This window comes from Neopelma chrysocephalum, unplaced genomic scaffold, assembly GCF_003984885.1.
Source record: "Neopelma chrysocephalum unplaced genomic scaffold, ASM398488v2 Primary Assembly neopelma1_67, whole genome shotgun sequence".
NCBI lineage: Eukaryota > Metazoa > Chordata > Aves > Passeriformes > Pipridae > Neopelma > Neopelma chrysocephalum.
The window spans coordinates 9,097,895-9,113,570 of NW_020897726.1; the positions used below are offsets into that span (position 1 = coordinate 9,097,895).

The window sequence follows — 15,676 nt, forward strand, 5'->3', positions numbered from 1 at the left end:
ATATTTAATAACATTCGGTGAAATCTAAGTGACACTTTTTTCAGCTTGATGCACTCTATAGCATATTGTGAGAGCGGAGAAAAAACCTCTGCTGATTTTAAGTATTGCAGAAAAGGTTTTGTAAGTGTCATCCTAAATCTGGATGCTTTTTCCCTGTGCTAAAATGAGATGCTCTCAGGGCTGACTTCTTTCATCCCTGTTCTCTTGAGAGAGGCTCTGCATCAAACTTCTCAGGTGGCATAAGGAAGGTTTGCATATATTGAAGTTAACAGAGGGATGACAGATTATGCCAGCTGAGAATTGAGGTACAAGATTCTAGCTACCAGAGCTGAAATGATAAAAGCATCCCATGGGAGGTAACCTAACCTTTCACAGTTTATTGATCATCTGACTTGTACTTCTGATGTCACTAGTTATTCTTACAATTTCAGCTTCTCTTGTGCTGCCTGCCATGCAGGTCTTGCTGTGGCACAGCTTCCCCCAGAAAGCTGCCAGACACCTTTCCTCTGGGGAACAGGTTCCAGATTAGGGCATTTTCTGCAGTCTTGAACACTGAACAATTGTTGTAGCAGTTTTTCATCCAGTCTTTGTCCTCTTTAGTGATGGCTATTCAAAACCACTTTGCTCGCTTAATTTCCCAGCATCCTCACAACGGACACATAGCTCCTCTGTTAGCTCTTTATTTACACTGTGGCCTCACTGCCACCTTATCAGTGTGCCAGGGCTGCTCTTAGATTTCAGAGTGAACAGTGCCCCTGTGATGCTGCTTATCAGCACAGAAAGCTCAGAAATTTTAACTCCTTTCCCTGATCTTCATCCTGTGCTTGTGTCTTATTGTGTGGCCAGTCCTTTCCTGTCTCATCTCCTGCCAGTTACTTGGTGTCTCACATGACTGCCAAAGTTTCACTCTTACTCTCTGTTTCTTAATCCTGCAACTTCCAGCCTGCTATGGTATTTCATTTTTTCAGTCTTTTCAAAGATTTTTTTCAATCTGTTTCAAAGACACTGTTACAGTGAATGAGCTGGCACATAAATCTGGTTAAAAAATTCTAGGTTTAAACTGATGAGTACATTTAAAGGATTATCTTTATTGATTATCTTTATTCCCACCATTTAGAGCTCTTTTCTATAAGTTCTTTAGAGCTCTGATTATGTCATGACTGACTGATGGCTAATCCTGCAAAAAGGAAGAGTTTTCACTTTCTTTGAAAGAAGAGGCCAAATGGAGGCAGTTTCTTTTGCACTAAAATTTCAAAATTTTTCTGGTTTGTTTTAATTTTATGAAAAGCATATGAAGTCTATGAGAAATACTGTACAAGTTATTAATAACTTTAGGTGGGCTCTGTTTTGTAGAGCAAAGTTCAAAAGAGTAACACTAGTATAAACAGCTCTCTCATTCTCTCTTTTCTTTGTAATACTTCACCAAGATGATGTCTGGGGTAAGGTGTGGCCATTTCTAGGCATAATGGTTCTTCTAGATTTTCCTTGGGTTTTGTGTGTTTTCAGGAATATGTTTTTATTGCCTAGTACTGAAATTGCTAGTTGGAGGAGCTTGTGACATGTAGTTTTAATTTAGTGTTCCAGCTTTTGTAGTACTTCTTGTTCACTTCATAAACCTTAACTGCTTCTCCAGTAAAAGTTTGCCTTGTATGACCAAGGCAGGAGAAGGAGCTCACCAGCTTCATGCCCTGCTCCTCTGTCCAGCCTTCCTTACTGTCCCAGCCCAACAACGTAACTGAGACATTCCTTTGGGAAAAGGTTAACTTGGATTCCTGCAATCCCAGCAATTTCACACAGTTCCTCTTATGTAACAATCATAAATGTACTAGACAAGATGGTCTGATAAGGAAGTCTACTGGAATTCTTCTTCATTGCATCTCAAATCAGGAATGATGACTGTTCAGCTGATGGCAGCATTGCTTGTTTAAGTTCCTGGTTTTAAAGATGGCATAAATGTCACCCAAGAAAGGTAACTGCCAACAAAAAAAGAAGATTGCCCCTCTTGGGAGATGGTAAGAAAGTGGACTGCTTTATTTTCTGATATTTTCCTTTAGCACTTCTGATTTGGAAGATCTGTGTTTCTAATACATCAGGAATTGAAACCAGTCACCAGAAACAAAGCTTGAAATGCCATTTCATAGTGGAAGACTTAACAGTTGTTCAGTGTTCCCATTTTAAGGAATAGTTTCAAAAAGCAAAGCCTGAGGGTTAAAACAAGCTCTTTTACCTCTTTTTACATATGATCCAAGAATCTAAGTCACTCAGGAAACATACCATTCTGCAAGTGTCTTATTTTCTTTCCACAGAATTTCAAAAGCCCTGTGGGAAGTGCCATTTATGGAATATAATTGATATGGATGCTCTTCTGAGACTATTTTTGTTGTTATGTTTCAAGATAAAAGCAATCGGGTATTTATAGGAAAAATAAATACATATGCCTTTTGCAATGTGTTGTAGCTGAAAATTAAATATTTTTCTACTCAAATTTTGGCATATTTCCTGGAATCACTGAGCTTTCAGTAACATTTTTAGTTAATATTCTGCAGCCTACTGTTGTATTCACTGCAGCTGACGTGAGCTCAGAGAGTTTGTCTTTATTTAACCTTAGAGAGGAATCCCAGGCTTGCTCTGTAGTCGGCAGAGCTGTTGGGAAGGATCTGCTCTGGACCGCAGTGGAAAGAGTACGGACAAGGTCCCACTCTGAATCATGTCCGCTACAACCTTACTCCATTGGTGATACTGAAAATCCTGCAAAACAAGTGAAGTGAAGTTAGCCTTTGTCAAACTGATTAATATTTTCTGTCATTATCCATCCCTTTCCTTCTCTGTCTAATATCTTGATGAATCCTGTTGCTTAAGTCCTGCATCGCGCTGCTTCTCGTGATGTTTGAAGTTGAGGGCACTGATTAGGACAATTTTTTTACCTGTAAAATACATATATCTGTGTAGAGGGTGTGAAAAAACATATAAAACTCCAATGAGAGTAAACATTCTGTATCACCTTTGCTCTCTGGAGACAACTGCATTGGGAGGGGCAGGGGGGGAAGATGCTTCAGATAAAAGTCAGAGCTTTTAAAGACGCTGATTCTGATTCTCTGCTCCATTACACATTTTTCACACTGATGTACTTCCACAGGGCTGCTTCATCTCATTCTTGTTAGCTACTAACAAGTAAGAAGAATCTAAATGACGTGTGGCATTAGGACAGAGGAACAGAGAACAGCAAACCTTTCAGTTTGATTGGTAATCTTACAGTTACTTGTTTAGAATAATTTAACTGATGAGCTTGACTATTACTCAGCTAATTATTACTAAGTACAGTTTTAAGATAGTAATTACCCTCAAAAGTTAGTATTTCCTATGTTAGCCGTTAGTATTGGAGGTAACCTTAATGTTAGCAATATTTATGCCAGGAAATAAATGCTTGTCTTTATTTGCCAGTAAATAATGGCACTGAAATTACATGAAATATTATGTATTGATTTCTCTGGATTCAAGTCTCTATAACTACCTTATGTCATTAGTGTTTGTTTTCCCCCCACATGAAGGAACAAGGTTAAGGCCAACTTGATGAAGTAGCACCACTCCAGTGCTAGATTCATTATTTGAGTGTGTGAAAATTCTTGAAAATGTGTAGCTTATCAAACTGAGCCTGGTTTCAGTTGTAGATTTTACTAATAGTGGAAGGAAATTTCCATTGTTAGAAAAATCTGGAGGCCTTCTCTCATGCTGATTTCTCTGAAAATGAAGAAGTGGGATACTGGTCCATGATAGAATGTATAATCAGCCTGAATCACAGTGAAGATATGTAGGGGTTGATTTACAGCCAGTATCTGCAAAGTAAGCTGCAGGGCTCAGTTTGCAAACACTATTGTGAACCAAACCCTGCGGGGTTCAGTTTGCAAACACTATTGTGAACCAGACCCTGCAGGGCTTGCTGAGCTCCAGTTACTATTACTGCTCCTGGTACAGCTTATTATCCTGTCACAGAAGATGTAAGAAAATCCATCTCTCCCCTTTAAATGTGATAAACCTTTGTCACCTACAATGCAATTAATGTTAAAAATAGAAGAGTGCTGATGATAAGATTGTGACTTGCAGGCAATGAACCATTGTCCAAGTACAGGAGACTTATCTGGAGGGCCAGTCAGCCTACACCGTTTGCTGTCAGTTTGCTGATTGCCATTTCTCTCCGGGTTTGATGAAATATTCATGTCTTTGCTCTGCTCTCTGCAAGCACTATTGATTTCTTGTATAAACGCAGCTATATTTAGTCTAGACAAATGGAATGTGGATTGCTGCTGAATAAATGGGATGAAAGGCTGGGGGTTTGCCTGTATGTCTCTCTTGGTCGGTAGCAATTATTTATAATCAAGTGTAGTTTTTGTAAGTTAAAGGTGATTTTTTATAATTTGTTTCAGAATAAAAGTAAGCACTTCGACTCAATTATTCTGTTGGGATAGAGGGTTAAGAAGGCAAGTTCCACTTTGAGGTTTCCAATCATAGTTACTAGGATTTTTTTTAAAAAGGGAGCCAGAAAATTGTATATTTTCAGAATTTTGAGAAGAAAAAAGTATGATCAGTAGAAGAGATTTTATACCTTTTGTTTTTACAAATTCTTTTACTAATAGATTTGATCATACAGTTAGAATTCAGTTCTTTCCATTTGCTGCAGTTTCAACTTTTACAGCTTCAATTTTGCTGCTTCTGCTTGCTAAAATATTTCTGTTTTATTTGGTTTTCTCCTTGAAAACAAGTACAGATGAAGCAGAGAAAAAGGAGAAAATATGTTTTAAATCTTGTTCCAGAGTCATTTCCGACAACATGTTTGTTTTCAATTAATAATCTTATTTTCCAATGAAGATAGGGGAGGAAGAGAAACTGGAGAGAATGTGTTTGTGTTCCACTGTCCTCTCGTGGATGGAATCAGAACTGCTGAGCTTTAGCAGAGACCTTCAGCTGCTATTTATTTTTCTCTTGTAGAAATGTTACTTGCTAGTTTTTTTGTTCTTCTGCAACAGGTAAAATTACATTCAGTCACTTCACTTAATGTGAAAACCAAAGCTATACAAGTATTGTAGTGAAAATTATCAAATCTCTCTCCCTTCTGCTGCTTTTTAGTCCCTTCTATTTAAATTAGGAGATAGAAAAATAAGAATTCTTCATTAAGTACTTCAATGCTGGATTAACAATACATAACGTAGCTAGAAAAAGTTGGAATAATTCAAGATGTTTTCATTTTCTTACAAGCCACATATAGTGTATTATGTCTAATCCACTTCAAGCATGGTGGTCATTTTTCCAAAAGCTGTATTAAAACTTGTTTTGTGTGTGAAATTATTTTCCTGTAATGTTATATGTATTATTCCTCTGTGTTTGCCAGGTGTATTTTTATGCAGTAGGTATGTGTAAAACCAGCCTTAAAAAATCTACACACTAGTTTTGAAAAATGTCTTGCAATACAGTGAGAATGGCAATGCCTTCCTCTTATGCTGAGGAAGTGCCCTGAGTGTTTATTGTGTAGTATTAATAGTGCCTAGGAGATTCTAATGAAGTACGACTCCACTAGGCTGTGACATGGTTTTAGAACAGGGTTCCTGGTTAGTCTGTTTAGCAGAATATTAATCTGTGAGTATTTTAACAGGGAATGGAAAGAAAGTGCTAAATAATTTGTAAAATCTCCAGTCACTGGTAGGAATGTCTAAAGTTTGCATACAGCATAAGTTGCATTAATGTTTTGAAAGGCCTGTATATTGAATAAGTCTTTGAGTGAAATTGGTCTTTTTCCTGGTAGGAATGATCTCTATTCTCCTTCTCCAGTTATATTTAATATATATATATGTTTTGTTGTTTTCTTCCCCCAGTGGATGTAAAGTCAGAGGTTCCCGTGGGGTTAGAGCCTATCTCACCATTAGACTTGCGAACTGATCTCAGGATGATGGTTCCCATGGTGGACCCAATTATGCGTGAAAAGCAGCTACAGCAGGAACTACTCCTGATCCAGCAGCAGCAGCAAATTCAGAAACAACTGCTGATTGCAGAGTTTCAGAAGCAGCATGAAAACCTGACCCGCCAGCATCAGGCCCAGCTCCAGGAGCACATAAAGGTAGCAACATTTTTCATTTATCCCTCACTTTATCTGCAAACTGAATATCCTTAGGCAGACATGAAAAGGGAACATACCTGAAAGGTTTGATGTGACTGAGAGGTGGTTTTTGAGTGCTTCTTTCTCTGTACTGGGGTGATAAATGCCTTTGCAAGCCAAACTCCTAGCACCTCTCAGTGACTTGCTAGCAGCAGACCAAGGCAGTACTATGAGGGTCATCAAGCTCATGAAGCTACCACAACCACAAAAAATCAAACTACCTATTTTACAACCTGAATTTTCAGCCAGACTTCAATATGGCTGTCTTTTCGATATGTGCAGTTTTTAGTATATTAAAGACTTTTTGGGGGCTACTGTGTGAGTTTGTGACAAAAAATCAAATACAGGCAAGTGCATAGTATTTGCATTTGGATAATGGAGGCAGGCCCTGAAAGTGTCATGTTTTCACTCTTCTCTGATCTGCCTCATAGAATATAAAAGGGAAATTATTTATGGGATTGCGAGCGCTATGGTAGGCTTACTATAATGGATTTTGACTGGGAATTTATGATCTTGCCTTTTTTTCATTTTTCCTTCTTATCTACTTGCCATTATGCTGCAGTGCTAAGCTTCCACCGTGTGGGGCAGCCAGAGCTGGGTGATGCACAGGCAAAAAACACTGTGCAGTTTCCAGGCATCTTTGCTGAAAGAGGAAGAAGTGAAACCAGAGCAGCAGGCTGCTTCCTGACATTAGAGTTCATTTTAGTGACAGCCATATCACTATCCCGCATAATGCAGCATATCCATTCATATCCAGCATAATGCACTACCCTGCTTAAAAGACTGGGGAAAACCAGTTAAGAGATGAAAAGAAGTGTAAGCACAAAAGCAAGCACCAATCCACAGATACTCAAGGGAGTTGTTTTAACCAAGACTGACCTAGAAAACAGTGCAAACTGCACTTTCTCATGTCTTTTTGTTCTGTGCAAGTTACAACAGGAACTCCTAGCCATTAAACAACAGCAAGAACTCCTTGAAAAAGAGCAGAAACTGGAGCAGCAAAGACAAGAGCAGGAACTGGAGAGGCATCGCAGGGAGCAACAGCTTCCTCCCCTCCGAGGCAAAGAAAGAGGACGAGAAAGTAAGAACCAATGTACCATGAATCCTAATAAGAAATTAATCTATTCCCCTTTGCATTCTCCCAGCCAAAATGGACTATGAACAGGAACCTGAGGGAAGCCTATTACCGTGTGAAATACGCAGCTTGACAAGTCAAGTCTGTGCTTGGAGAAGGGCAGGGCCACCCACTGCACCCACAGAAACATTTCTGTTTTGTGTGCAGACTTGGAGGACCAGTGGAAAGCACAGTTTCACAGACCTGTGTATATGCTTCTCAAGAATCTAGCTCTTTTTATAAAAAATGAGGGAATTTGAAAGCCTAAAGCTTCATATGAGAACTTTTTTCTGAAGAGCCTATTTCTCAATACAGAAAGCACTATAAAAGAGCAAAAAATCAAATTGCTTGCTGATTAACTTATTTGAGCATTGCATCAAGATTGAAAATACAATGAAATATCTAATGATTTGGATGAGACTTCTGAATGCTTTTGCTAGTACTTTTACTTTTTTCAAACTGCTTGTCTTTGTTCTTGATGCCATTTCATGAAGCCCAACCAAGAGCTATTTGTAGCTCATATATAGTTTTAAGGAAAAAAAAACCAGCTATAAAGGGTCGGTGGGATTTGGTGCTCACTAGAGGGAGACAGATACAAATAGTTCTCCTTGGTGAGGCCAGTCTAAAAATCAGGTTGAAGTACAGTGTGAAGGTATTCAAAATGAAGCTGCCACAAACAGATACTGTTACCCTAAATGAGCACAAGAACTAACTGACAAAGACCAAAGCAGAAAGGAGCCTGGTTTTTTTTTTTCTTGGGTGGAAAAATGTATCAGTTCAACAGTTATAAAGTGTCCATGGTTCTTCCAGTACTTTGATGAACAATGAGCCCATAAAAACATCACCAGCATATTGACCCAGAAGTGTGAGGGTGGTAGAAACTGCAGGAACAAAAGGTTACTCCGAGTGGTATGAAAAATCAGCCTCTCCATAAACAGTTGGGCTTTATTAGTGCTCCTGCCAGAGGAAGAGTGGACATGTGAACTCAATGGTTCTCTTCTCAATTTGACTTGCTGTTCAGCATGTAGGAGCCAGCCAAGCAGCTTGTGACACCTCTGGGCCCAGCCCCAGCCCCAGTGTTGGTTGTTCCTGATGTTCTACTTAATGAGTAGAGAAAGGAAGGAAGGTTCAGGAAAGGGATTTAGGGTGTGAAGCCTAGGGGTAGTAGAGGTATTTTATGGGAACTGGGTCACAGGGGGACATGTGCACCAGCTAGCTGTGGTGTATCAGGGTTGGGTTACCAAATATATGGAGTATCAAGTATACCTTACTGCTTCTACTTTCAAAGAAATGGGTTTTCTTCCCCCTTTTTTTTTTCTTTTTTTTGTCACTGATTGTGGGAAACCAAAAGATTTTTCTTTTTCATACTTTTTTTAAAAAATGAAGAGTATTGTGGCTGTGCATAAAGAAGCATGTCCTGTGCTGCAAGTAGGAGTTGGAAGTTTAACCGTACATTGACATGCTCTACTTCTTGTTCTGTATTGAGTTAGCCACCAAGAGAGGTCAAAATACACTATCTTCTGTCTTCCAGACATTATGGGTACAGGCTCTTAAGGGGCTTCAGTAAAAAGTCTCACTGCTGACTGTTTCTGCAGTGTTCTGTTCATAATCAAGACAGTGTTTAGAGGAGTTTGCTGTGTTGTTACTATTACTTTACAAAAAGAAAAAACCATTCTTTACTGCAAACTCAAAGTGACCTTTTGTCACTGTCTTTTTAGTTCTATCCTTGGTTTAGTATTTGGGAATTATTAGGAAATAATTTAAATTCTTTAGATACATCTGGCCCTGGATAAATGGCCTCCTCTACTGTTGAAATATTCCTTATGACTTCACTGGAGTTTGGGATTATGGCCAATTTAAGGCTTCAACAGACAAACATATACTCCAAATGTTATTTTATTTTGACTGATTTCCACCACTATTTTTTATAGTGTACAACACTTCCAGCAACAAGACACAGTCTCTGTTTAGGGTTTTGTTTTCTTTAAAAATGTAATTTTTTTCGAGATAAGATACATTTAATTCTGTGTGTCTCAGGGGCAGTGGCCAGTACAGAAGTGAAGCAGAAACTTCAGGAGTTCCTGTTGAGTAAATCGGCAACAAAAGACTCTCCGGCAAATGGGAAGAATCATTCCATGAACCGCCACCCCAAGCTCTGGTACACGTATGTTCAGTATTAAGCTGCTTCCTTGCCTTGTTGAGATGTCAGTTAAAACTTGCCAGAATGCTTTTGCAGCAGGGTTATTGAGCCTCTGCCTCCAGAGCAAGACAGGAGTTTAACCAAAAAATCAGCAAAAAGCCATAAGTGTTATATTTCTGGTTAAACTGAGCACTCAGTGTTCTGTGATGAGAAGAGAGCTACACAGAACAAGATTCTTTTTTATTTCAGCTGCTTCATCTTTTGATGCTATCACAAATACCTGTAATTTTTCCAAGTATCTTCAAATTTTACAGTTAGAACAACTTTGTATTTGACTTATTTGGATTTAGAATCAATCACAAAACTTATTTCTTCTTGAAGAGATGCTGCTTTGATTCCAATGAAGTTCCTTGAATGGCATAAGTAACTCAATGGGATTTTGAGAAAGATAGTGGTCGTTTAATTTTTCTTATTGTGATGGATTTTAGTGTCTGAAACCACATATTCTTTTCATGCCTTGGCCTTGATAAGAATCTACTTAGACCTTCAGGCAAGCGATTTTGTTGTCCTGCAGTGGGCCTATTAACGTTTTAAGAGTTTACAGTTTTGCAGTTTTTATTCTTCTCCCCCCTTTCTTTTTTTAACTTATTAGTTCCTTTTTGACTGCCCTATTGCAACAGACACATAAGTCAATCCTACAAAATGAACTCTGGCTACATTTCTGAAAGGCTTCAATGTTATGCCTAAATTGACCTTCAATAGGACAAATTGAAATGCATATGGTATACTAGATTTCCATCTTGTGTTTGGTCTTTTTGAAAAGGATTACTGAAGGCCTGCCCATGAAGTTTCCACTGAGCTAATCAGAGCACTGTGGTATCATGATTTAATGTATTGTTACATTGGTTTTGGTGCAGATACAGTGCTTACCTAATTTTTTTCTTCCACATAATGTGTAAAATTCACTTGAATATGTAAGTTTTCTGGACTAATAATCTGAGCTTAGTTCTGAGTCTTCAGATGAGTGGGAACGAGGAGCTTTGCAGAGCATGCCTTCAGCTACACTGCAGAAAGTAGTCCTTCCTCTCATGGTAGTGCCCCTTTTGACAGAGACATGGTATTAACTACATTGTGTTAGAAAGACAGGGAGAGTCTGTAAAAGACCAAGTAAAATTATGTTTTGATAAACAAAAGTTTGAAAGTTTCCCTTCTGTCCCTCTCTCCCCAACTCTAAATAAAAAAATCAACCAAAAAAACCAAAAAACAACAAAACCAACCAAACAAAAAACCTACCAACCCCTTGCAAACTGTGCAATTTCTATGCAATTTGCAGTTTCTGCGTTCAGAAAGATCTGCCCACACTATTTCTTTCATCCAGCAGTTGTCAGAAAACACTCTTCAGCAGGGAACTTCTCTGCTGGCATGAGTGCTATGTGCTTCAGAGTGGTGTGCTCACAAAACTTACAGGTTGAACTTAAATGCAAGATTTTATCTACCTTGTACACTAAATAGTTTATTTGTATTTTTTCACAGATAATAATAATTTAGTATGTCTGGGTAATTTTACACAAGCCCCTTCCGTCCTGAAATTCCCCCACATTTTGATAGGGGAGGCTTGATCAACACATCTATTTGTACATGATAAGACTTAAATGGCTTTAGCTGTGTGTCAGCAGATTCATATTAAAATGCAACCATCTGAAATGATCAATTCCCCAGACTGGTGACAGATCCTGTCTGTAGGTCAATATGACTCTTATCCTATGTGACTTTTATAATGAGTGCAAAAAGTGCGTTCTTGGGAATCCCAAGGAGTTCCAAAACTTACTGTAAGAGTGAAATTGGTTACATGAGCCTGTGGTTTGTGCACACTTACACGAATGAGAACATAAACACAGCTGAGACATATGTACAACATGTGTAGATAGTTACTGCTGGTCACCTCAGTGACTGCTAATTTGTGACCTCTCTGTGTCTGCTGCAGGGCTGCCCACCATACCTCACTGGATCAAAGCTCTCCACCCCTGAGCGGGGCCTCACCACCATACAAATACACTTTACCAGGAGCACAGGATGCCAAGGATGATTTTCCACTTCGTAAAACGGGTGAGTTAGCATAGTTTATTCGAACCCCTTGCCCAGCAGTTCTCCCACCCTTTATTTCAACCAGGCTATCCATCAGCAAGGCATATACCATATTCCACAAATCCTATTTGGGATGATACTATGGGTAAGTTCAAAGATCCTGACTGCATCTTTACAAGGTCACACTGGCCACATGGTATCAAGAGTCAGTGTTTCTCAGTGCTAACAGCTAGTGCAAGCTTCAGTCCTGATAAATTCAGTTTCTAAACAGACCACAATTTCAGGGACGTATATTTTCTTTGTCTCAGTATTACTTCTGGCTTTAGTAACTCTCTCTGTCTTGCTTGGTACATGAAGTATCTATCTCCAGACAGTTTTCTGCCATTAGACAGTGTTTTTTCAGGGCATTTTCGGGGAAAATCATGGAAAGAGGAGGAATTGGATTAATATTATATTTTGTGTCATTGGTTGTCAAAGTCTGTATACATATGTGCATATACACACATTTGCATGTCTTCTTATGCATAAGAATGTGTAATGTTTTACAATGTTCTTTTGAAGGTTTCTAAATATTTTAGAAGATTTAGCAATTAAATGTTTTGTATTGACAGCAGGTGAACTGTAGACTTGACGTTTTTGCACCATAAAGCAAGCTAGAAGGATGGTGGTGGAGTCCATGAGGCTGTTGCCTCAGGTCCTTGGTGCAGTGACTGGTATCCAGGAATGCAGAGAGACACTCAGAGGAGGGGGGGAAAAAGGAAAAGAAAACATTAGATCGCTTATTGCATGGGTCTGCTGTTGAGTGATATAGTTACATTCAGAGAGAAAGTCTGACCCCCTACTGTGCTAACAGCCTTTGAATGTGATTTAGCCACTGGGAGATTGAAAACTAACTGCAAAACTGGTACCGACTTGAAAAGAAGTGGCATTTGGAACCAGCATTCAGAAAGAAAATCCAATCTGTATCTAATATTTTGGGGCACACCCTCTAAGCTCATATTATTTCCCCAAATATTTTCAAAGGAACGAAAGCATGAAAAGCAAAATGCTAATTTATTCTAGCTGAATTACCCTTTTTACAATATGGTGGCAATATAACAAGATTCTATAAAGTCTTGTTTGGGCTGTTCATCACAATAAGCCCTTATGTGGTTCTCTGCTTAATACCACTGTACAACATATATTTTCTGTGCCAATAGACTATACATTTTCATGTTTTTAAACAAAAGTGTATCTACATCTTCTAAATGCTGTGAATTCATCTACATGTTTTTAAATGCAAGCTTTTTCTTCCATGTGTATATATCTTAAATGTTATGATAGATATTTATGATGTGTCAGACTGTTGATCTGTAAAACAAAACATTTTCAAACATTGTAACAGTAAAGTTCTCGTGCAGCTGCTAATACTTTTATATCTCTGTGGGGGTTTCAAAATATTCCTTAATTCAATTCCCATTGTCTGCATAAGAGGACTATAATATAATTAAATCCAGATGTTTTCTATATGTTATTCCAAATATTTGGGCATGCAGTGCATCGGTTCCAAAATTGAACAAAGGACATGATGACTCTCTGAAAAGATATCTACAGAATAAATAGACAAATACTAATATAATCATTAGTATAGCCATTTCTATGACATTTACATAGCAATTCTGATAAGCAAATATAAATGAAGTATACAGCATGTTGTATGTTACCAGTGGAGGATATTTGATAGCTCTCCACATCCGTGAAAATAGCAACTGTTAAATATCCTGTTTACACATCCAGTCTCTCTGTGTACTGGAGTTGTTTCATTCCAGCCTTCAGCAACATCCCCACAAAGGTTTCAATGATTGTTCATCAGGTTGAGAGTAAAAGCAACAGGAACCAGATCAACACAAGTCAAATGACCCTAAACTGATCTGGGTGGTTATAGGGCCATCCTCCAGGCAGAGGGGACATTGTGGAGCCTGTGTCATCCTCATGGGACCTTACCAGACAAAGATGTCCCATGAACACTCGTGTATATGGACAGGCTGTAAGCCTAAGAAATCTGACCTTTGCCATGAGGGGTGAACCTCTTTTCCTTCCCTTTAGGCTATGAACGCTTATTGCCACTGGCTCCTGGTATACCCTCTGTGGTGCTGAACCTGCGTGAAGTCAGCAATTCATATGAAAGCAGACTTCACATTCCTTTCAGTCTCAAGAAAGGAATACCTGTTGTGGGTTTTAATCACAACTTTGTTTTGCTTTTTATATTATTTTTTTTTCAATATTTAAAGTATATAATACAGAGGTATCTTTCTCTTCTCCAACTTTAATATTATGCTCTGGAAAATAATTCTGATTGAATTAGCTACTCTGAGATCAGATTTAATGGGCAGCAAAACTGAATGATTCTCTCCTGACATCCTAATGTGTTTTTCAGTGCTAAGGGAACACCAAGTGTCACACAGGCATTGTAAATCATGAGTCTTGCTTGCTCACTTTCTTGTTCAGCAATCCATTTAATCTTTGCTTAATTAGTCCTAAAGTGGCATCTCCTTATTAATCTTTTAAAAATTAATTCTGAGAGTATAGTAAAGAGGAAAATATTCTCTGCAGCTTTTAATCTTCTGGCATCTAGAATAATGGGATGCATAGGGAAAGACGTAAGTCTTGCTCTTTCTATGTTTATAAATAGGTACCAGAGTTAACATCCTAGTGCAGTGACTATGGTTACTCAACAACTCTCAGCCTTGTGGATTGTTCCTTTCTGTACAAGATAGAGCAGAAGTTGTCAGCAGGGGGCTTCACACAGTTTAGCTGCACGGAGGATTGGGACTGTCCTAAGGGCTAGAGGCCAGGATATGCAACTCTTTGCACAGCTGCATTCAGATGCTCAGATGACAGACTTTGAAAAAAGCAGAGCAAGAGGAGCTATTGCTTCATTGGAGACATAAATGTACCATAAGGAGAAGCTACACATCTGTAGCTAAGAGCAGAATTTAGTCTAAACAGTGTAAGATCAAAATTTAAAAATCCCAGAAAAAACTTCCACCATTGATACCAGTCATAGATGTGTTTTCTACAGAGCACCCAAAAGCCTGAGCAGCACATGGCTCATTAACTTTCAATGAGACTAATGCATCTAAATTACCCAGAGAGGTTTGAAAATTCCTCCCTATTACTGAACATTTTTGAAATTCATACTGACTGTTTTAAGAGCTCTGATGGGAGCTGTGCACTTTTGAAGACCTGATCATTTAATATGGAGAACTTTTGATTGCTGAGGTCCTTTATTCTATGTCTATCTGTCCAGGACAATATTACCTGTTTTATGAGATTATGGTAAAACTAACAAAAAATATAGCGAGCAACATGAGTTTGGCAAGGTAGAGGATCTTTTGAAAGAATTTTTTTTTTTTTTACTTTGTTGAAATAAATGCATAAGTTCTCGGAAATGACCCTAACATTTGCATTTTCTTCAGTCTCTAAAATTTCACTTTTTGTGTGCTAGTGTTGATATAAACCAGCAAAAGCTAGTAAGTTCCAATAAAGTTTAGCTCTCTTGCCAAAGCTGCATACTTTTTAAAAATGTTGCTGTAGGTGGAATTTCTGCATTTTGTTTCATGTTTTGGCTTTTGTTGGAAGAAATTCCTGGGGACATCATCATATCAAGTATTAACTGTTTTTTCTTTCCTGAGTTTAGCACAATCATGGCAGAACTGGAATGTCAATCAGTATTTCTATTTATTTTGGTTTTGTGCCAGTTGAATCTTTCCTTGCAGATGGAGTTCTAAGCTTTTGACTTGCATTTTGCTTAGGGATCTGAAGATCTCTCACAATAGTACAATTTGAGAAGATGTTTGTAGCTCACTTTCCAAAAATTGGAAGCACGCTCAATGGAAACATAGCATGGGGTTATTTAAATAGCAAATAGTACAAGGTTCTTGCTTGGACAGGAGAAATTGTGTAATTTCATACAGGAAAAAAAGAGGAGATGAAGGATTGTTTAATACCACGATGAAAGAGAGGAAGAGGGCTGTACTGCACAGCCATGAAGATCACTCTGTAAAAACCATATTAAGTTAACCTGATTAGGCAGTAGAATAACAGTGTAGCTCTTGTGTAATGAGAGTGAAAGATTCCTGAATGAGAACTCAGCAGATGTAATTTTTTAAGAAAAGAAATTAATTAGAATATTTCCTTACAATTCTTTCTG

At 38.3% G+C, this 15,676-nt stretch overlaps 1 protein-coding gene across 15 annotated transcripts in view; it reads left to right on the forward strand.

Moving 5' to 3' along the window:
• The window catches only part of HDAC9 (histone deacetylase 9), a 462,804-nt gene that overhangs the window by 229,754 nt on the left and 217,374 nt on the right, over positions 1-15,676 (forward strand). For 9 of the 15 annotated variants that reach the window (XR_003534444.1, XM_027684600.1, XM_027684601.1 and 6 more), the window contains 4 exons: positions 5,865-6,106; positions 7,076-7,226; positions 9,297-9,423; positions 11,384-11,505. Coding sequence is in view for 14 of the 15 variants with exons in the window: in XM_027684600.1 (XP_027540401.1) it covers positions 5,865-6,106; positions 7,076-7,226; positions 9,297-9,423; positions 11,384-11,505 (642 nt within the window). In the remaining variant the exon portion in view is untranslated. The remainder of the gene's footprint in view (positions 1-5,864; positions 6,107-7,075; positions 7,227-9,296; positions 9,424-11,383; positions 11,506-15,676) is intronic. The other 6 variants (XM_027684597.1, XM_027684603.1, XM_027684599.1 and 3 more) reach the window with 3 other exon arrangements.